Source organism: Lepidochelys kempii, chromosome 7 (assembly GCF_965140285.1).
Source record: "Lepidochelys kempii isolate rLepKem1 chromosome 7, rLepKem1.hap1, whole genome shotgun sequence".
Taxonomy (NCBI): domain Eukaryota; kingdom Metazoa; phylum Chordata; order Testudines; family Cheloniidae; genus Lepidochelys; species Lepidochelys kempii.
The window spans coordinates 23,533,610-23,557,369 of record NC_136386.1 but is presented as its reverse complement, the minus strand read 5'-3'; the positions used below and the strand labels follow the sequence as shown (position 1 = coordinate 23,557,369).

Sequence of the window (23,760 nt, the reverse complement as noted above, 5' to 3'; positions counted from 1 at the left end):
ATCTGTCTGCTCTCTAGACTACATCAGATAAGAGGCCAGAGAACAGCATACTCACTCACTCTGGTTTCAATACTCTGCTGCAGGGGCCCCCTGAGCTCCTCTTCTTCACCCTCCCTTCCTAGCTGGCTTTGGCAGAGCTGAGCAAGTGAGTGTTGTGGTAGGAGGGAAACCTGCTGCTTCAGAGGACTAGGGACTAGTCCTAACACAAAAAAATCAGACCACTGTGAAGAGTTTCATATTTCACAGTGTGCCTCCAGTGCCCCCTAGGGAATGGGGAAGGAAACCCTCCAGATTTTCATAAGGATGTGGGAATTCCTATATACAGAACAGATCAACAGTCCGTGTAGTCTAGCACCCTGTAACTGACAATGGCCAATGACGGGTACTTCAGAGGAAGGTACAAATCCCTAGAGACCAGTAGCATATGATGGGGGGAGAATATTTTCCTGCCCCGGCTAGTGGTCTGCTTAAGCCCTCAGAGCCCTATTGGGGTTGCCATCCTAGCTAGTATCATGGCAGATGATAGTCATATACTGTGACTAGTCCTTTCCTGAAATGGGTTTATCTATTTGCCTCAATAAATCAGTCACTTGAAACCAGCTAATGGGATATTTGCTGAACTCTGAAGTGCTGATCTGGGGTGACAGGCAACTACAAGACATTTCAACCAATTACTAGGTAGCCATGAAGTCTTCTCACATGGGCTTGAAAAAGTTGAGAGCATAGCCATGTTTTCTCTCTCACTCGCTGTCTCAAAGGTGAAGGCAGCTGTGGTATGTTCTCACCTGAATGTGAACATTAGCTACTGTTGGTCTGTTCTTTGTACTTCACCAGTCCCTATCTATTCATGAACCATCCAGAGTCCTTTGCAGAGTGTCCAATTCACTCAGTTTTGCTATTCTCAGTTTCTCTGCGGAGCCTTAATCATGTTCTTCCACTGGGATTTGCATGGGGTTGCACCATTAATCACACCCATCTCCCCCCTGCACTGAACCCCACATGGATTGTTCTAACCAATGCCAGTGCTCAGAGACTGCTGCTGCTGACTCAGTCTATGAGATGGCGAGCCCGACTAATGGACCCAAAATTTAGCCCACAATGTAGCATAGATGACTATGGCATACACAATTAGACGGCAGTGGGAGAAGACCTGCATAAGCCTACGTCTTGATGCTGTCCAAATTTTCCCATTATCTGGCTGAAATATCAACTGGATTAGGGTAGCGAAACTCAAACTAACAGAAAGAAGAGGATGCATCTGATGAAGTGGGCTGTAGCTCACGAAAGCTTATGCTCAAATAAATTGGTTAGTCTCTAAGGTGCCACAAGTCCTCCTTTTCTTTTTGCGGATACAGACTAACACGGCTGCTACTCTGAAACCTGTCAATCTAACAGGTTTGTGTAAGCAGGCAGCGTTCCCACCCCGCTCCTAACAGATGTTGCCAGGGTGTCTCCCTGAAGGACTTCTCTGCCCTTGCCTCTCCCCATAGTGCGCTCAGCCGCAAAAAAGGCTCGAACTCATAATACTCCTGATTTAAAGCTAATAGGACCCACTTGTTCTGGTTGCCAGGGTGAGTCAGCAGAATCTCTCTGCCTCTCTGTGCAAAATCCTAGCACCTGACACCCTGTCACAGTCTCCTCTCTCTCTCCGTCACAGAATATAGGCCATTCCACACTATGACAGAGGACATGTCAGATACTGAACTGATATTATGCTTGGTTCCATCCAGAAGGCCAAGAAACAGCTGATGCCACAGCACTCTGGTGATAGCATATAGAATAATTACTGAATGCCATTCTTCAGATAGAGAATGATTCTGTGCTCCAAAAGGAGCAAAAATAGGGGGGAGAAACATATCCATGGCCTCAGCTGCTGAAAAGAGCACAAGCTTAATAGCAACAATAGCACAAAATGAAGTTACATGCTAAAGGGGAAAGGCTGCCCTCGAACTTCCCATGCCAATGTGCCTCACATTGCATCATTCATAGTAGCCACAGCCAAACACGAACGAAGGCCAGCTTGAGGCTGACTGAACGTTTGACCCAGTGTGCGTGATATATGCGGATAGCATGTACAAGGGGGTTCTGGGTTCTATGGTGGGGAAATGTGGGTGCCGGTGCTGGTGTGGCAGGTGTATGAAGAGATGTTATGGGTGAGTATTTTATGATGATGGTCATGCACATTTAACATCTCTTTCCTTTGTCAGATGTTTTCCTTTGTCAGTCTTCAATACGTTTCGTGCACAGTATCAGTATCATCTCTGTGGACCATGTGGATGATGAACCAGTCTCCAAGGGACCTGGACTGGGCTATGTTCTACTCATTTCTGTACACCAGATTTTGCATGTGCACCTGACAGCACACATTCTGTGCACATAAAACCCTCTGTGCATTCAAATTGGGTGCCTACTTTCATATGCACAGTCACAAGCCTTTACTGCTTTGGTCAAGCACCAGTTACTGGGATCAATAAAGGGGTAACTGGATGAAATGTAATGGCCTGTGATATAGAAGAGGTTAGAACAGATGATCTAATGGTAACTTCTGGCCTCAAAAATCTATGCCTATATGCCATGCTGGGGGAGGGGGGCGGGGGAAGAGGCCAGGGCTGAAAATTTGCCCTGAGGGTGTTTGCAGAATTCACCCTAATGGGGAATAAGAGGGGGGCTTGATTATCCTTAAAACATAGTTGTGACAGGTTCCCCCCAGAGTGCCACTTGGAACTGGGGTACCACTGAGCCCTCTGACCCACCAGCCTGGGCTCCCTCTTACACTGTGCTGCTGTGACAAGCTGAAAAGCCCTTCAAGCCTGCACTTTCACCAGCATTCCCACAGGTAGGGACACACCTAGCTGTAGTTACATGCAGGCTCTCTAACCACCAGCCTCCCAGCCTAGGACCCCAGAGCAGTACTTTCCTGCCCTGATTAAATCTGGCCAGTATATAGGTTTAATACCCGGTCAGCCTCTCCCTCAATGTGAAGAGGACCATGCACACTTGTAGTAACCAAGCTGAGATTTTCCCCAGACACCTTGGTCAAACACACACTGGTTTGGATTAAAACATAAAATAAGTTTATTAACTACAAAAGGGTAGATTTTAAGTGATTATAAGAGATAGCAAACAGATCAAACCAGATTACCTAGTAAATAAACAAAACCGCAAACTGAGCTTAACATACTAGATAGGTAGGAGATAAATTAGTAAATTCTCACCCTGGTGATAAACAGGCTGGTAGATTCTTAAGGCACAAGCTGCCTTTGCTTCGCAGCTTGGGTTTCCCAGATTTTCATACACAGGCTAGAAATCCCTTTAGCCTGGGACCATCATATCCCCCCAGTTCAGTCTTTGTTCCTCAGGGTTTTCCAGGTGTGGTGTTGTACGGGGAGTGATGTACCATCATGGTATCATTGCTCCCTTTTATATCTTTTCCCCACTTGCTGGAAAGCTCTTTTCCTGTGACCTGGGTCAAACAGTTCCCACTATGTAGTGCTATCTCTGAGAGGTTTCTATTGTACACAGTTCCTGGGCTAATCCTTGTGCTTTTGTGCATTTCCTCAATAAGCCACTAACATTGTTTGGCCTTTTTGCTGTTGTACCTGAAAGGCTGTCTGTGGGTGTTATCAACTTCACATGTTTCAGTAATACATACATAGCCAAACTTCGTAACTTCACATACGACGATAGCACATACAATCCAATGAGCTATTAATGTCTAACAGATCAAGACTTTTAGAATGAGACCTGACAAGGCATACTTTGTGCAAAACATAACCTAATTACAGAATAGTGGTGAATAAAGGGGTGCCAGGGTGTCACAGTGGCATTGTCAGTTTATGGGAATCCCATTTCTCTCTATGCATGACACAAACAGAATACGAAATATAGTAGACACCAGGAACCCACCCCGCCCATCCACTCTCCCACCAACTAGTCAATGTTTGGTGCCACTGAGTGTTATAATGGAGTTTCTGCACAGCTGCTGCTATGTCTAGACTTGTGAGGCTTTGTGGGCCTGTTATTTAAATTGAGAGGAAGGAGGGTTATGGCACTGGACTGGGACTCGAGATACCGAGTTCCATTCCCAGCTCTGCCACATACTTCCTCCCCGTGTGACCTGGAGAAAGTCACTGAACCCCTCTGTGCCACACTTCCTCAACCGTAGAACAGGGACAGTACAACTTCTTTTGTCCATCTTATCTATTCCGTTTGTAAGCTCTTCAGGGCAGGGACTACATGTATGTACACTGCCTACGTGTGCGTACACAGGGATCCAGATCTCAGCTGGGGCTGCTAAGCACAACATTCCCCAAATAATTAATAATAAAGTTCTGGCAATTCCAAACACTGATCCACAACTGCTCACTGGTTTTCGTTGCAGGTTGGGATGTTATTCTTCACTGCAGACTGTGAACGTGGGGGAGGGAGGAGATTCCCTATAATTCAAAAAAACTGCATAAAAGACAGTTTGAGTCCTTGTGGTTGTATATTTCCTTTAATTAGTTTATGCACAGTGCATTTGCATGGAGGATGCACAGCATGTGGACGGACTTAATTAGGAGAACAATGCATTCCTTTTAAGATAATGACTTGAGGATTAGGAAAATTATTATTCCAGATCCATCCATGGGTCATTTGAGGTTCAGTATCCGATAAACTTTTAAAATACATTAAGGTCAGCAGTTTGGATACAGTTAGTAAGTCACTTGATTTTACTCTTGCTTAAATAAGTAATTATAAATAGTGACTGCATCTGTCAACCAAATTACAAAACAGCTTGGGTCATGATAGCATCAGAGAGAGACAGAGAAATATGCTACCACACAAATATGCAAAGAGACAGACCTGCCAAATTGATCTACTGGACCGGCCAGCAGACGTGACATTTATTTGAACTTGCACCTGCACTTTCACAAGTATGTCACCTGCTGCTGTGGTGACCAGGGAGGAGAGAGATCACTTGGTCCTGTCCCCTCCACTGGGCTTTCATCTCAGATGTGCAACTTCTCCTTTGTAGAGATGTCCAGTCCCATGGTACTGAAAGAGAATTAGATAAGCCATTAGGAGGCTGTTTGATTGTCTACGTGAAATGAGAGTTGATGGCTCGCAAGTCCATTTCCTAGTGAACAGGTGCCCTCTTTCCAAGGTACAAGTGCTAACCAACAGCCTTGTTAGCAGACTCAGTAGAGAGGACAAGGAATGAATGGGCACAACCTTACCCCTCCTTCCATCAGGTGAGCAACCTAGGTCAATGCTGAGTCACAATGGGAGGTGACAGAGCTCACCCTGCTGCTGCCCATGCTGTACCTGTTCTTGGGATGGGCAGAGGACTTCAGGCCCTGGGGCTGTGGTGGCTAAAAGAACACTGGGATCACAATTGGGCTTGTAAGGTCAAACACTAATCCAGACATGGAGTAACTACAAATGACAGCAGTACCCAAACCTGCGTAAAACAGTAAATGGTGCAAAATACATCATTAAAATAAAACCAGTGAAGCAAATGCTGCAATAACCATCCAGACAGGCAAGATGGAAGCCACTCTGAAACCCTCCCCCCAGCTTTACCACTATAGGTTTCTGTGGATGTCAGATGAAAGCAATTTTCCATTGTCTCCCACTTAATATCACTCTGCTCTCATGGGCATGGGAGATCTTGTTTATAGAGGAACTCAGACTGCTCCCATTTCTCAGCATGCCCCAGCCAGGGAAAGAGGCCCCTGGTATAATGACCATCTTTACAAGGACTGAATTTCCCAGCCTGCCTTGAGCTACAGCTTAACTAGCAGTAGTCTGGGAGCAAGTCCTGTCCCAAGCTCCAAGTAACAGTTTCCCCACCACAGGTGAGCTCCATGTGTGGAGTGACTCTTCTCCCTCAAACTCCCAGAGGAGCTGGATGTGAAGGCCACATCCAAAGATGACAGGTGGGAAATTCAGGATACTTTTGTTGCTTGCAGCACACGGTGACTACAGCAGCTCTTCAAGTCTTGACCACAGTGAGGAGCGTTGACCCTTCAGATGATATGAGAAGAGGGGAGATAAGCCCCATCCTGGGTCTTAAAAGCAGAGCTGTTGACAAGCAGCACCACATTTGCCAGAGATCACCCTCTCCCTGTCAGCGAGGGCCTCCCAGTCAGCTCTCAGCAGCATAAACCTTCGCTTTAAAAGGAGAGAACCAATTTGGAAGGAGGACGAGGTTGGCTCTTTTGACAGCTTTAAATGGATCCTGTTTAACAAACATGGTATTGCTTCTCTTCACTTGCCCTAGAATGATAAGGAAGTTTTCTATTCAAATGCAATGAGTGTGAATTAAGCAGGGTGTTTCAGAAACACAGACAACAAAGGCTTGGTGAAACCATCACATACAATATTACTGTTAAAGTTGAGTAAAGAGCAGTTTTGGAGGAAGGCAGACAGGGCTGCTTCCTCACATACCTCCCATTAAAAGCCTTTGGCTTGGGGCAGCCATCTGTTCACATGCACAAAAATCTGCATTTCACATGCAGGAAAAGAATAGGAGAGAGAAGAAACTTCAAAGCAGTGTTCCCTGGTTTTAGGCAACTCTGCCCAAATCGTCCAACTAAGTGAAAGGAAATGACATCAGCACTGACTGAACTTCATGTTGGCAGCAAGGAAGTGTTACACAGGTGAAAGGAAGGGGCTTTGGCTGGACCTAGAGGGTTCATAGGTTTGATGGAAGGGGAGAGAATACTCACATCCGTGGATTTAGGCTCCATTGGAGCCACTGTGATAAGAAGCACTGGCTTTTAGATGAGATACAGAACCCCATCCACCTGCAGCTGATGAAAGGCAGCATGGTAATTTTTGCATGAGCCAGAGCATCAGCCCAGGTTTCTCTGTATGGCCGAATTCTGACTTGAGTAGTTATCAGCTAACATCCTAAGTTCCCCCTGTTGTTTTAGTTGGAGATGCTGTCCCCTGTTTCAATCCAATGAATGAGCAATAATGCTTGTGCAAAACGGCTGCCCCACTCTGGCCCTCAAGTGGCTACATTTCAGCAATGGGTAAATGAACTCCGTATATGGTGTATTATAGACTCATCTATATAGGTTCTCATACAGACTCATCACTGTAGCACTCCCCTCTTAGAAAGGAAGGGGGAGTAACATGGGGTCTTCTCCAACCCACAGGAGTGGCAACAAGGCCTCCTAACCCTCAGGGGCAGCAGAGGTCCCCTGTAATCCCAACAGAGGCAGGGATGGCAGCGCATGGCTTCTCTTTACTTACCCCAGCAGCCAGTGTTGATGGTGGGGGATGCTCACTTCACTCTTCAACTCTGGTCACACAAAGACCCTGGTAGTATTGGTGTCCCTGGGACCCCACAGAGCAGTTGGCCCCTAGAGGAGTTCATAGTTAACACCCTATGGAAGTTCCTAGAGGAGTTCACATATCTCAGAGCAATTGTTTCGGGTTCTCTGTAGACTCAGGCAGACAGTGCACCAATTACGCCCAGTTCTCATACACTTGTGAAAGGATGCCATGAGATCAACTAGTAAGCACGAGTGGGTAGGGCCTCTGTCTTATGACTCATCTAAAAATGGCACTTCCACTAACATAGCACCAAAACGCCATAAGTGGGCTATCAGACAGTGTAAAGTGTGTGACCTACTGAACACTCCCTCGTGCAACACCTGGTCCCAGCACTGCTTAATTTACAAGATCCAATAATCTCACAGCCTGAGATAGGACAAGATGCAGAGATAACAGGCTAGCAGTCTGCACAGTATATTAATGTGTGTGTCTCGTTACTACTGGGGAACATCTGACAACATCATGCCAATTTTCTGCAAATTGCAAAACTGGTCCATGGACGAACGTGGGTTTGGGAATAACCAGGGACTGGTGCAGAGAGGTAGTTTGGTTGTGCCATCCATCACTTCTACTACCAGGAGCTGCAGCTTTGATTATTAACTGGGCCAGTCAGCTAGCTATTTAAATGATTCCCAAAAGTCATTAAGAGCCCAATCAGATATGCAGAGCCTGACTAGCATAGGAATGCAGAGAGGGAATTATTTGCATAAACTATACTTTAGAGGAAAAACTCTATATATTTCATGTTTCAGGCTACGAGGGTACCTGGATTTAATGGAGTATTTCAACAAGCAGAGCCTGAGCAATGCTAGGCAGCACATTAAACATGGAATGGAGTAAAAAACAAAATGCCAAACAAGTCAATACAGGGAGGAGGAAAAACACAGCCATCCCATAGCTGTCAGACTGCAGTTGGGTTCTCAGCAAGTGAATCCCATCTCAGCAGCCAGACTCCCTACTGAAGAAGTGTAGCCAAGAGACTTACTTTACATACCATAGTAATCTCCTGTCCTTATTCATAGCTTGCAAAGATGAGCTAATGAAACAAGTAAAGATGTGGATACACACAACTGTCAGAATGTGTCTGCACCCAGTAAGGCACATGGCAAGCTCTGCTCACAAACACATAGCCCTTGGATACACAACCATGCATATACTTTGAACACAAACATCTGCTTTAGCTCATAAAGCATGAGGAACAGAACTCTCAACTTTCTGCTCTAAAATCACTGACTCGTCCCTTAGTTATCATGAGTAAGACATCATATTATCTCTTTTGTACACTGCAACTATTGGAGGGCAAGAACACTAGAGAGTTAAGCAGGTCTGAGTCCATTCAGTAGAGGGCAGTGCTGTGTGCACATACCCCAAAATGGTACATCATGACAGATCTGTCTTATTGGTGCATTTGTGGCAGTCACAGAGGGGTCTTGACTTGATGCCTTCCATGCAGTACTCCAGCTGTCTCATGAACAATACCATGTAAGATCCTGAGACCTGGTATGGAATTTGACCCCACAACTACAGTTGTCTACCATCATGCAGGTTAGGTCATGGTGGATCAGGGGGTGGGATTATTTGAGGGGTCTCACCCAAGAATCTAACTCCCCCCAACCCCTCTGCAGGTTTAAGTAGACCTGCAACAACTGAATTCTGACAAACTGTAAATCCCTCCCCAATACCCACAACCAGGAGCGCTGGAACAATTTGTACGGTGGGGGTGCAGACAGCTATTGCACCAAACTGTAAACTCTGTATATGATGGAAACCACTTCTAGCCAGGGGTGCTGCCGTATCCCCAGCACCTCTAGTTCCAGCACCTATGCCCACAACTCAACCATGGTTTCCCCAAAAGTGGGCCAGGATTCACGACAACTAGAAATCTGAGCTTAATAACAGAATATGAAGGCAGGTGGACGTGATCTCTCGTCATGCTTCGTGGAGATCTACACAGGACCTGCTGGGTTCAGAGGTGAGAGCTATCAATTCTGTCACACTGACTTTATGGCCTTATGGTTAAGACAGATGACTAGGAGCCCTCCTAACCTGACTAGGAACCAGTAGCCAAGGTATCTTGGGGCTAGTCACTGAAGCTTTTTATGCCTCAGTTTCCCTGTCTGTAAAATGTGGAGAACGTATAAGTGATCTATTCCATATGGGGGATGAGATTAGCTCGCTCATGTTTGTAAAGCACATGGAGATCCTCAGAGGGAAGGTGGTATAAGGAGGGCAAAGTACTATTATTACTGAAAACTCAGCTCCTCCTGGGAAGTTATTTAATTAAAACAATAATGCCACTGGGCAAGTGTCTAATGAGCCAGCTCTATACAGTATGTTTATATTCTTTTAAAAAGAACGATGCTTAAACTAGTGGCAAAATACCCCTCCTTTCTGCTAGCCCGGCCCTCTGTGCAACCACGCATCAGGCTGCACAGTAGTTTGCTGACAAATTGGTTCATGTTATAAAGACAATAAAGGCATCAAGTTACTTAGCACTCCTTCCCCCTGGAAGCAGCGAAGCTCTTGCAAAGAGCGATTGCAGGGTTTGGGGGGGGGGGTGTGGAAAGACAAGCCCCAGAGACCTATCAGCCAAGGCACGGATGGCTCCAGCCCCCGCTTCCTGGCAAGTTCAAATTGCTGCACTGACCTCATCGCTATGCTCTCGTCAGTTTTTTTATGGCAGGTGTCTATGGTGAGACCCCCCGTGGGTCCTGCAAAGTGTTGTCTTCCTCTTCCTAGAACTTTATCACCACACTGTGCTGCCAGGCACCATGAGAGAGAGGCACTGAAATGTACCCATGGTTCTTCATGGTCTGACGTTCAAAGTGTAACAAATGGAGATGAAGGCACCCTCAGAAACCCATGTGCATAGGGTAGATAGGAAAGAAGGAGCCAGTGAGTGGCCTTTACTACAGAGGGGCTCAGACTGCAAACTCTGGATCAGACCTTGATTTCTAAGACCCCAGCATTAGTGAGTGTTTGGATCTGGGTTTTGGCTCCATAAAAATGGAGACCACTCACAAAACTCAAATCTAGACCTACCATTAGCTCTTATTTCCATTCTACTCTGCTCAAGTTTTTGTCGTGTGTCCACCACTGAAATATCTGAGCAACTCCCAATAGTTAAACGCCATTCAAGGTGACTTACGTCAGTCAAATTTCCTCTCCACTCCACCCCACGGGGGAAATGAGGTACGTGAGATTGTGTTTGTTCCTGAGGTGACAACAGACTATTAGCTGCTGTGTAGGAAAGCGAGGTCAATGGCGTGGGATTGACTTTTAAACCTGAGGGTGGAGAGCTCTGTGATTGTTCTGAGCTCCAATACAAGTAAATGACAAAGCCTCAAGAGAGCCCCATGTCCTGCCCACAAAGCTCCATCTTGGAAGCAGGCAGTCTCATTGTTCCCAGGTAACAGAGCTAACACAGGCAGTTGAGGTTGTGGAGTGCAAGACAGCCCTATAGACATGCTGAACCCAAACCACTGGGGCCTTAAAAATAAGTATAGAAACCTTAAATCTGACTCAGTATTCAAAAAGGAGACAGAGGAGTGAGCAGAGAACAGCAGTGATGTGCTCTTAGTAACTTGTGTTACTGACGGGGCACTGCTGCATTCTTTCCGAGGTGTGTGCAGTCAAGCCAAAGCCTCTCCCTCACACTAATCGAGGCTGGAGGTAATGAAAGTGTGTGTGACTGAGGTCATACTGTCACTGGATATGATGGGCCACAGTCGCCATACTTGCTGTCAGTGGCAGACTGATTGCTTTGTAGCTGATGGCTGGGTGAGCATCCTTTTCCAAAGAGAGTCCAGAAGGATTCCTAGACTGACTGCAGGCTAACCTGACAACTATGGGCACATACGTCCTGGATTGATGGAGATTTCAGCAGCATGGCAAGTCCTTCAAACTCTTTCCCCTCTACCTAAAACACAAAACCTCCATCTTGCTTGGATCTTACTTCAGCCAAAACTCTTTCATTCCTGAGCTGGTTTCAGCCAGACACTGTCATTGCTGGGTGACAGTGGTGTTTATGCTGGATATGAAGAATAAACTGAGTGCTGTCTACATATTTTTGGCCTTTGAGCCCATGGGTTGCGCATTTTCCCCTACCAGTTGCATGCAGATATTGAACAACACAGGAGAGAAAACTGAACCCTCTAGAACGCCAAAGGTGAGAGCAGAAGAAAAGTTCCTCATCGCAACCTTCTGGGAATGGCCCCAGAGGAAGGATTAAACCCATTTCCCTTTACCCCTGCCACATCTCTTAAGCCAGACACTGGAACTGATGATGCAGTGCATGCATAGAGGACCAGCACTGACATTCAAGCTCATCATCACCATTTCTGAATGCATGGAGGTGTGAGGACGTTACAGGAGGGCTTTTGGTTTGGCCCACTTGCACAACTCAGACCTAGATGATGGTGCAGGCTTTGACCATCCCCCGTGTTTGGGGAGTTTTGAATCTGGGGTTTGGTTTCAGCCTCTCCTCATTAAAGGACTACGGATTTCAGACACGTGTCTGCTGGTTCAACACACCGAAAAGCACTGTGGGCCTTCTTGCTTCAAGTGCCACAAGTTTGGATCCTAAAAGAGACTTGCTTAAGACTGATGCCCCTGAGCTTCCTAACTGCCCGTTTCCAAGGTGGTCAACAGTGACTCTGCGCACACCAACCCCTAGGCACAAATACTAAGGTTTGACCCAGCAAAGCACTTAACCATGTGCTTGATGTCAGTGGTGCTACTCATGTGCTTTGCTGGATTGTGGCATTTGTGGGCAACAGCTGTTTGGGAGTTTGCACTTGTCCCTTGCCTGTTCCTCTGGGGATAAAGGGGGGCGTAATTCCTTCCCAGGAGGTGACTCCAGAAACCTAGGGGTAGAAGAATAATCAAGAGAGAAAATATTTCCTCCCAAAGCAGTTATCAATCATTACATGATCATTCATAAATAATATATTCGGAGCAGGTCAGATTTTAATATACTGGATCCAAACAGCATTTTTAAAGCCCCTCCAGCCCCTGTGAGCTTCAACAAGCCCAGCAAAGCTCTTTAGTGATCGTAACAAATGTGTCAGGCTCTACCCTGCTATTGACTCACTTTCGGAAACATAAGTTAAGCTTTAAATCTATATTTTATATATAATCAAGCAGCCAAATCAGCCTTTTGATATAGAACCCAAAATAGCCGCCATGTCTTTATCTTGGAAAGCAGCAGGGCCAACAAAGCGACCGCCAGGGAAATGACAGTTCTTCTTTATTATCCTCCCTGATAGGGGAGATGAGGAGATGGGCGCTATCAAAATTTCTGGGCCTTTTTGATAAAAAATAATTTAAGAGAGAGCTCTGCAGGAAGTGCAGGAAGGTTACAGATTGAGCAATCGCCCCTTGAACCCCTCCTTAAAAGGTGCACTGGAGACAGCATCTGAAAACAGAGCACATGTGCCAGTCGTGCACGTGCAATACTAAAGGGACCCTATCGGGTTAAATATCACATGAAAAATTCCCTTCCCCTGGTGACTAACAATATCTCAGACCATTAGAACTGAAAGGGGTTGCTTTTGTCTGTATAAGTCCACGTGTAAGATCTCTGGAGGTGCAAATGTGTCTAACTATAAATGCAAAGCAAAAGTAAAGGCACGGTCTTCTGAGCCATCCGGAGTTTTGGTTCAGCCCATTATAGAGTTTGGGATCCAGATCTGAGCTTCTCCAAAATACAGAGAGGTTTAATTTTGGGGTTGCGGCTTGGCTCCATCTTATAGCCAGCTACAGAAATAAAGAAAACGATATCAAAACTAATTAAAGGTAAAATGGATTTATGTTTAACTTTCACCATTTAGCCTGGTATGAATGCCCCACGAATCAATGCATTTTTCTCTGGTATGAATATCCCACAAATCAACAAGAGACAGGAAATTTAAAGTTGAGGCTGGCACCTCCATCCATAATTCACGCTGTCATGGAGCGAGAATGGGAGGAAAAGACCCAAAGGGCACATTCTAAGTATTTGGAAAAATTGGGGCAGAAAGGGTGATGCTAAAATTTTTGCCATAGTCTCTGGTCACCTTATCCCACATGGACTCTGGCAATGTTACAGACCAACACCTCACTATGCTCACTCTCAATGGACTTTACACTAGCTCCTAGCTCTCTCTTTATGCCAGAGTCCTGGAAACCAGATCAGCAGGAAGACAAAGGTTTTTATGTTTATCTGCTGCTTCTTATGTCAGTCTCCCATTACTGCAAGTTGCTTCCAAGCCATATGGTTGTCACTTTGGAAACTTTTTACCTTAAAGGTCTGATCTCAACGTCACACTCAGTCACTGGGTACCAGAAACAATGTCATAAGACTGTCATGTCCCCATCTCTGTATCACAATGTCATGATGAGAGCACATGAGAGAAGCTAGTTGGGGGTGACCTAATTAATTATCACAAGGTTTCATTCAGAAAAGCCCTGTTACACTGACTGCAAGGAGTTTAACCTGGTTTCTCCACTTAAGTTAACTCATAAAAATGTAACAGCTTCACCGCCATGCCTGCCCCAAGCAATTCCCCAAACTTTATATTCAGAAAGAACAGGGTTTGTTTGGTTGTTTTTTTAAAACATGTCTCTTGGTTCTGTCTGGGAGTTGAAGAGGAAATATCATGCAGAAGGATAATCTGGCTGAGTGGAAATAGCTAAACCACTTGCATAATAGACTGTTCTGCTGAGATTTCTCCAATTTGGATAAATTCCAAAAGAGATAAAGCCCTGGTCAGTATGAGAGTAGGAAGCTGAAGACTGAGGCCAACATTTTTCTACTTCAGTTTTTGGGTCCCCAACTCTCATTTTCAGAGGGCAGGTATAATATAGCAATTTTTTTTTTTTTTTGGAAATCAGTCCTCTTTACGATGTCTCAATTAGGGCCCACAAAAATCACAGCCTAGAGAGAGAGCACTTACAGAACACATTTGATCATAACTCCTATTTCCATAGCCCTGCTATTTCAGCAGCAGCAGCAGCTGTACCCCTGCACAGCTCAGCCAGTGCACCTCAGTCCTGACTCCACAGCACATTCTATTCTTCCAGCCCCCAGATTCTCCCTCGCTGTACCAACACTATTCCAGGCCACGAAGAGTCATGAAAAAAAGGCCACCAGTTGTCTTGACTGGTGCCCTGGTTTTGTGATGTGCCCAGCAGGGACTATTAGCATATGAGACCGTGAAACTCACTTCAGCAGAGATTAAACAAAAATAAAGATTTTGACCCCCGGGCCATGCCTCCTGACCATGAAAACAGAGGTCATCAGAAGAAAAGAAACTAGAACTAAAGGACACCTATTTGGTCTTGTTCACCCCTGTCCATTACAGGATTGTCCTGCACAGTGCTTCACCCAAATCAGTCTATAATAGTATTTGTGCACCAGGCACATCACCACATTTTGTCCATCATTTACCCCTCCAGTGTGCATTGTTAAAAGTCACAAAGGCTGGTTAATTAGCCCCTCATGTCTCTCTTCGTAACCCATTGCCTGTCTGGTAGCAAGCAAGGCCAACTACACACACGCGCACGTCCTCCCCTCTGCAAAAATAACAGAGAGGTTCCTCCTATGCAATTATAGCTGGGCGCCCCCGAATTCTGATCTCGAGCATTTAATGCTCTCTCTCTAGGGTCTACACAATCCTGCTCTAATTTTGCCAGAGGCCTTTGTATCAAAGGCCAGAGCTGTGTGAAAGGTGATTTAGCAGAGATGGAGTTGGTGATTATTTTCAAAGGAACTGCTGCGGCCCCACCACGAGGGACACTGCAGCGCCTAGATAGGGGGCCCTTATCATAGTTTCTATTCTCAGATAAGATTATGTTTCCTTTTTTCATCCTCCTTCCTGAATCTTCTTGATAATAATTGGGGGCCGGTTTAATCAAGAAGGTTGAAATAACCAAAAGGGTTACGAAGGTGATGGTGGGGTGGACAAGGAAGGGGGCCAGAAAAATGGGGAAGGGTTGTGGGGGGGCGAAGGTTTCTGGTCTGGAAAGTTGGGTCAGAGTAACTAAAACAGAAATCAAGCTAGCAGAAACAGGGTTATTTTGATGGGAACAGCTGTTAAACTGCAACCAAACAAAAAGCACATGCAGCCAATGTTCTTGTGGTCAATCGTCAACAACAAAAACAAAGCAAATTGTTCACATGCCTGGGCCGCGGCCTAACCAAATTAGAGCAAAAACTGGACAAGGATAAGGTGACATTCCACCTCACAACAATGGGCTAGCCCTTTTGTGAACCTGTCCTTTATTTTATTTTTTTAAACAAAAATCATTTCTATGAGATAAGCAATATCAAATTAGGTGAGGGGGTGGATTTGGTGGCAGGGAGTCAGGGAGACTCCATTATGGGTTTAGTTGATTTGGATAAGACATCAAACTAAGAAGAAACGGGAGGTGAATGATGATCTTTCTGCCTCTCACACAGAGGCAGGCCTGAACTGGGAAGCTCAGATCTGGGAACATGGGAGCAGTGGATTCAGCTTGGTGCTTCAGTTGAGCCGTTCATTAATGCTCACTACATGTATAATTTCTATGTGGCCATGTTATACCACCATGGCCTGCAATCGCCTCAGCTTTCATAGACTAATCAGGATCAAGCGTGATCAGTATTTGGATGGGAAACTCTCAAAGAAAACCCAGTCTTGGCTATGCCACAGGCAGTACTCTTTCCTCAGAGCCAGCACTGCACCAGTGCCTCAAACATTGTGTTAGAGAATGCTGGGCTTTTTGTTGCGGGGGAACCAGATTTCAGACAGGATGTAAATCCAAGGTCTTGGTCATCTGTTGTCATTAAAGATCTCATTACGTCTCTCTCAAGAGCAGGGGTGCTAATCCCAAGAACCTAGTCAAATTCAGCCTTGTGTAAGCAAGAGTCCACCTCTCTACAATTACCTCATGGGCCTCACTTCCCCTCAGACCACCTCACTGTGTCGGGCCGCTGTTGCTAACACTCCCATATGCCACCCCAGAGCTGGCTGCACGAGTGATCTCTATATATCCCAGGCCATTGTACAGCATTTTGGGATCCTTTCTGCTGAAAGGCACCACGTAAATCCAATCTTTAGAACAATACGGAAATCTCACTGGGGTGCCCTTCTCCAGCAATGGTTTGTAAAACAGGGGGATGAAACCCTGCTCACCCCAAGCTTCTCCTTCACTGCTCTGGCCTAGGCCCAGGGCAGCTCTCTGGCCTGTGGCAGCCCCCACTGAAATTTAGCATAGAGGATTATGGGGGCTAGAACTGAGGCCTGTACTTCCATGGCCAAAAAACAGCACACACTGGGAATCCTCAACCTCATTACTGGGGAGGGCGGGGGATCAGCTCACTCACAGGGGCAACACAGTGTGAGTGCATTGTCTGCAAGAGTCCCCAGACCAAGGAAGGTTGCTGCCTAAATCACAAGTAAACCCTCACCTCTCTTCTACAGTATGTGCTCAAAAGAAAAGGCTTGTGACATGAGTGGGCTGGAGCTGAGGGTGGACTGTGAATGTTTGTCAGGCTACTTTTGGCCACTGTTGCTCAAGTCCTCATTTTCTGCTTAGCCTCTCAAGATCGAGCCAGACCAGTGAAATGGTGACCCACCTCCTTCACAGAGAGAGAGTCCACACAGAGCCACCAGAGAAGAACTCGTGCCCTCCAAGGCACCAGCGCGTGGAGTTCAAAGCCAGGCCTGTCTGACTGGAAGGCAGTGGACGGCAGCTTAGCACAGAGCTCTTGGTAATAAAGTCTATTTGAAGACTCTCAGTGAAAAGTGTGTTCCTAATAAAGGATAACATTTCATGGTCATTATGCGATACACTTAACTTTAAAAGGAACAAAAATGCTGAGAAAGTCATTTTCTGAAAAGGGCTCTCGGATTTCATTACTGTGGGTCAAGAGCCTGGGGAGAAGAATTAAAGAAAAACACGAACTTGTGCACAAATTAATTAAAGATATTTCCACTAATAAATTGTCCCTGTATCCCAAGGCAGAGCCTTCAGTTTGCAAAATGTGGTAATATTCAAGTTGTGGTTTTCTCCACCAGGCGAACAGTTCAGCAACATTTAAAATCAAATGAACACAGCCTTGTGATTCAGGGTTTGGGGGTTTACTTCCTCCCTTCTTCAGCCCATAGAAAATTTCTGGTATTTGAACATATTTCTAAGAAAGAAAGACAAATGCCCTGTTAACCCCTGAGAGAATGAAACTGTTATGAACTTTTCTTCCCCTCCCCCCCTCCAAGCCTCGATGCAGTCTGTTTCTCCAAGCAAGTTCTCTTTCCCTCCATTCCCACCAAAAATGTGAAAGATTCAGTTCCCTTGTGATGCAAGGATAGTGCCAATTGCTGTAACTTGAGTCAATCTGAGCTACAAGTCGGGGGAGAGGGGAGGGGGAATGACAAACAAAGGAAAGAAAATAGAATTATTGAAAGCAGCATTGCTAGGACTGGGCAGTGGGACAGAGACAGTCATATGCCGAGGGCCCCTGTTTAGGAAGGGACAGCTGAGGCAGAGGGAGCACACTTCAATAGTTAGAAAAGAAGGACTCCTAGTCAGAACACCTAGGTCTTGGTCCCCGTCCTGTCATTAACTTGCTGCGTGTCTTTGGAAAAGTCCATGTCAACTCTTTGTACCACACTGCCCCATTTATAAACTCGGGATAATGTTTACCCCACCTCATCGGGACTGACCCTAAAACACTTTGAGATCCTCTGCTGAAGAGCAAGCATGATAGATACAAGGGACTGTGATTAGAAGCTGGGTTCTTTTTCTTTGCTCATTTGTTTCTATAAAGAGGTGGGGCTGGATGGCTCAGGGGATTGGTACCTGGCTACAGAGCCTTCTAGCTATATATCACAGGATCAGAGCAAATGAGAGTTGTTGCTACCATCAGCGGCTGTTTGGTGGCTTGTGAGAGGAGTGAGGTGGGGCTCAAGTGGGCCACGGAGACTGAAACACTCTCTTATCCCGCAAAGATGACCCCCTTCCTGGTTGTTGGGGGATGGTCAAAGTTTGCGCTGCCACTGCCCATGCTGTACCTGTTCTGTGGCCATCTAGAAACATTCCGTTTCCAAGGCTGTCACTCCAGTGTCTTTCGCCAGGAGGAAAGTCACAGAGTACATGCAGATATTTAAAGGGCCTGTTTCAGTTTGGTATGTATTGACCTGATCCCATTTGGCCATCAGTGGTTCTCACACTGATGAGAGGCTGAAAAGGAAGGAAACTGCTTAAAGCAGTTCTTTTCCTTTATTTTTTTACCCCCTCCCCCCACTTAAATTTCACAGGCACCTGAATCTGATCATGGCTTCCTCCGTCCAGTGTAAAGTTTAGTCTGAGAAAGCGCGCATACCACAATGAGTTGGGATAATATTAATGTATAGTATTCGAAGCCCCAGGGCCTGTATGTTTCATTAATTTCCTCCCCATTAAAGTAAAACGAGGATATCCTGTAGAGAATTGCAGTGAACCATTCTGACTGCAAAACTCGTCCTGACCTTGCTAAGAAAAACAGACAGAAGGAGAAGGAGCAGCTGATCACAATATACAGACACCCAAATGAAATACACTAGCTCAGCTCCCTTTGCACTAGTACTACTGTGCAAATATTTAGCTTAACAGGATGTGAAGAGATGGACAGCGAGCATTACAAAAATCAGTTGTTTTTTTATGTGAAACATTTCCCATAAATTCTTTGCAGAGCGGTAACCTTGGGTGAACTTCCACTCCAGGATTGAGTAGCCAAGAGGTTTGGGTTGCACACGAGTCATTCACATGGCTGCCTCTCTCTTTATGGTTGGGGCAAATATGCCAGCCAGCCAGCTCCATCTCAACTCAACCAGCCCTACATGGCTTGGGTCCCAAGAGATTGCCTTTCTCCACTCATGGTCCATCATGGTGGATGATGTCTGCTAGGACACTCTAGGGAATAATCCATTGATTTAACTGATAGAAATCTCACAAAAAGCCAGTCACTTCTGGAATTTGCTTCCCTTGATGGCCTAGCAGAATCCAGGGACTTTAAAGTGCAGTGCTGTGGCCTTCACAACATTTCTGTAGGCCTCCCACTTCTTTTCTGTCCCAGCAGTGAAACAGCTTGTTCGTGGCCTCATATCTCACCTAGACGACTGCAACTTTCTCCTCCTTGTATGTCACCATGTACTCAAGTCACCCTCCCTCTCCCAGCCCTTGCTCCTAACTTTGGAGTCAATCCACTGGGTTCACATTGTCCTGCACACCAAGTTCAAATCAAACACCTTCTTTGTGTTTCCCAGGCCCTTCATCATACAGCTCCTGCCTGCACCTCAGATTTGGTTTCTTTGCATTACCCCCTGCCCACCCTTCCTTCTCTGGCAGTGATACCAGCTTTGATCCCCTACATCTCTTCCTCTCACAGAAGAGGGGGTCTCTGTGCCCCTTGTATTTGGTGCACTCTGCCCTGAATCTGTCCTCCAAGCTCTCTCCCTTCTCACATTCAAATCCCTCCTAAAAAACTCACTTCTGCCATTTGGCTGCCCAGAAGGGGAGGAAAGGTGGGTGGGTAATTAAAGCTAATAGAATCACCAAGATGTGCGCACACCTTACTGAATAACCAGGTGGCCATCTTATCATCCCCTTCTGCAGCTCTGGCCTGTGACCTGAATTGGTGCCAGGCAAACTTTACAAGCTAATCCAAGGGTTCCTCCCTACAAAATCCATTCAGCTGGAGCCCTCCCCAACCAGTCCATCCATGAACTTTTTAGAGTCACAGCTTGATGGGGCTCCCTTTGAACTCTGTGTCCCTTGATTTGGCAGCCTCAGCTGACCCTGACTCAAGTGCACCTTCCCTATTGCTCCAGGGTGCTCAGCATGCACCAGAGAGAGAGGGACTGAAGAGATTTAAAAGGGGTCCACATCTGCCAAACTCTGAACAACACAGCAAAACATCATTGCAAAATTCAGGCAAGCTGCCTACAGTCCTGCCTCTTTCTGCCTCTACTGGGGCTCCAGTAAATCATTTCAGGCAATTGTTGCCTACTTTGCTCTGCTAGTTCTTCAATTCTATTTGCCTTACATTCTTGAAGTCCCATCTTATGTGTTCCAGGGCAAGGCAGGGGAAAGGGCAGAGAGCCTGGGAGCTATTCTTGCCAGGTGCCACTGCCAGCAAATCAGCCATAGCAGGAAACTGTGCACCCAGGCTGAAAAGGGCTAAAAGGCCCTTCCAAGGCTTCCCTGTGCTAATTGCTTATTTGCATGACAATGTGTTTGTTGGGAGAAGCATGACAGCTGGATGGGTCTAACCAGTCATGTGAACCAAGAGCCACGTGCTAACAACAGCCGAGAATCAATTTTCTCCCTAGGTGGTCGCCACCAGAACTGCCTTAGTGGAGACCCAACTTTGATCCTCAGAAGTAACTGTCACTTGCTTCTGAGTCAGCAGGAGAAAAGGGAACCGGGGAGGCTTGCAGCATGTCCAACCTCTGGAAATAAGGGGCAGCTCAGATAGCTCTGCACTGGTCCCCTTCGCACTGTTAGCTGACCTGCACAGCCAGACTCCAGAGGAGACCCCACCCTCAGCTGCAAACATAGCAGCTGTGTGATGCGAGGTAAGTGGGAGAAGGGAATGAGAAATACTCAGCTGGACTGTGGAGGTCTCCTCCACCCCAGGTATGGGAGAGTGTTTATTCACTGCTTTTTCCCTACTCACTGTTTTGGCATCAGCAGGTCTATAGAGGCAGCGAGTGACACACCAGAGCAGTGGTTACTGCTGAAGGTATTAGGACCTTGGTATCTGCTCAGTGAGATGGCAGCCAAGGAGGATCACACAAATTATAGCCTTACAAGCCTAAACAGGATGAGTGCTAGTTAAATTATTCCTTAGCGTACAAACCCCTTGGGATAAAATCACAACTGACCTGGATCTAATGATCAAAACAGTTCAGTTAACTGCCCCCCAGAACCCTGAACTGAATCCCTGAGACTTCACCCCCAAATCAAGCCCCCAGCCTTCACCCCAAAACTCTGACTAACCCTCCTCCCCCCCAAAGCTTCACCTGCACCTTCACCCATTACTTTTTTATTTGAGGGTCAAAAATTACCCAGTTTAAATACAACAAAATTCCCCCATCGTCACAGCTACCTCTGAGCTTCCTGGCTTCAGTTTCTATTTCTTATTCCTCCCTGGCCTGCTCCCTACCCTTCCCCTGCTTTCAGCTTCATGCTTCCCTTAGTCTGGGCCTCCCTCCCTTTCCCCTTGGGCCAGACACTCCCCACCTCACATATACACACTTAATTCACACTGCCCACCCCGTTTAAAACTAGAGACGGGCCTGAACTGTGAAGTTCCGATTCAGACATCCCAACATTTCAGTGGATTCGGGACTGGGCGTGTCTCTGCTTTAAATGCCCCAATTGCAAGAGGAATATGACCTCTGAGCATTACAGTAATATATATGATCATTAATAATGAAAGGCTCTCGGTATATGCCAACGTTTATATTAGCACCGCTTAGATTGGAGCACGACCGTCATCCTCATATTCACCTGTAAACTACCTAGCCCTCATTTGGGACTATCTAAATATTTTCTCTGTCTCCATAGATCTTTGCCTCCAGCCAACTCTGGGTTGGGGAGGGGGTCAGGACATGCTTGTGATATGAGACACCTTAGATACAACTGTGTGATGCTGCTAACATTTCTCAATAAAAAACAGCCCTCAGCTCTTGATTTGAAAAAGGGGGAGAGAAGAAGGTGTGTGGGGGAAATTGTCTTAATTAAAATTCTCCCTTTCATCCCAGTAATTACATTCAAACAGGCGACAGCAGCATCGCCGCTTGTCACTGCGCCAAAAAAAAAAATAATTTGATTTGATCGCCAGGACATCGTGTTGCATAGAAAATAAATTTTTAAAAAAAAAACCTGCCAGCAATTAAAAAAATGTAATTATTTCTGAAACACTGCAAAGAAGGGAAAAAACAGAGAGAAAAGAGAGAAAGAGGAGGACGACAAGGAAGGGGACCCACTGGCAGATAATGTGCAACTAAGGATGGAAACACCTGTAAGCCAGTGGAGATCTAGCAGCTATCAGCTCTGGCTGCATTCCATATCCATTAGCTACAGGAGGCTGCTTGGGTTTCGGGAAAGGAGAGTGTTAGCTCTGACAGCCGGTGAAAAGCTGATGAAAACGTACCAAAGGGGCAGTCACGGAGCTGCCATTTGATAAAGGGGTGTGGGGGGGAGAACAGAGAGGAAAGGGAGAGAGAAAAAAGCCAGGAGTAAATCAGTCTAATTAATGGCTTTGCTCATTTATCGGGGGCAAATGCTAATTATTCTTTTTAATCACTTTTCTGCCACAGTTGCTCACTCTCTCTCTCTCTCACTTTTCTTTTTTTAATCCAGCTCTGCTTAGCGTGAGGGGCTGGTGGAAAAGGAATTGAAGCTCCAGGCCTATAAATAAGAAAACTACAGAGAGAGAATGAAAGACAGTGAGAGAGGGGGAGAGAGAATGAAAGCGCCCCATTGAACACAATCAGATCTCTCCCCACTATGTGTCTCAGCAGTAACGGCAGTGCAAGAGGTGAGGACTTCAACTGACTCCTCAACCCTACCCCCATATGCTGTCTGCATGCAGGGAAAACATCGCACAGTGTCGCCTGTAGGGGAGAGAGCAGGGGAAGTGTTCACCCCTGGAAAGCAGAGGCCCAAACCCTTTGTCAGGAGCAGATCTCAGCAAACGCTGCTAGACAGTGCTTGAGAGAACTTCCCTTCGAACTCCAAACTGCTGCTCTAGTTGACAAGGTTTATGCCCCTTGTTATTCACTATCATTTGCATGAACGGGCTTCTGTTGAAGCAAATGTTTAGGGAATGGCTGCTCTTTCCAGGAAAATCCAGATTTACATACATACAAGAGCTTCTGTGCGTGGACATGAGTGTTTATCATTTCCCTGTTTAAAAGGCTCAGGCCAAGAGTGTCAAAAACAATGAGTGAGTTTGGATGCCCATCTGAAAACACCTTAAAGGGGCCTGATTTTCAGAAAGAGGGCACCCACCCCTTTCTTAGATTCCTTTATGTTGGGCACCCAAAATCATAATTACTCCTGAAAATCCTGTCCTCATTCACCAAGTGGGGAGCAAAAAACGTACCAAATGACTTTGGTGACCAAGGAGACAATGAACAGAAGGACTGAACAATCCACAGACAGCCCCATAGACTCTCAGTGATTCAACAAAACCACCAAGCAAGTCCTAAGGAAGAACAAATCCACATGCAGAAGTCAATGTCAATTTGCAAAATAATCACCAATAGAAAAAAGGGCTCAGTTCATGACAGATATTATTTGTAGCAAGTAATTTGAACAGCATTAGTCAGGAGAAAGAGACAGACTGGAAAGAACTGCCCAAGCTATGTAGAAGCTAATATTATTACAGATTGGACAGAACTGGTTTGGGGAGTGGGGTAC

At 46.0% G+C, this 23,760-nt stretch overlaps 1 protein-coding gene across 1 annotated transcript in view; it reads right to left on the bottom strand.

Moving 5' to 3' along the window:
* Nucleotides 1-3,116: 3,116 nt before the first annotated feature.
* Nucleotides 3,117-23,760, bottom strand: part of EEFSEC (eukaryotic elongation factor, selenocysteine-tRNA specific) — a 223,087-nt gene continuing 202,443 nt past the window's right edge. The window contains exon 7 of the mRNA XM_073351381.2: nt 3,117-5,037. Within this exon, the coding sequence (XP_073207482.1) occupies nt 4,922-5,037 (116 nt within the window). The 3' untranslated portion in view covers nt 3,117-4,921. The remainder of the gene's footprint in view (nt 5,038-23,760) is intronic.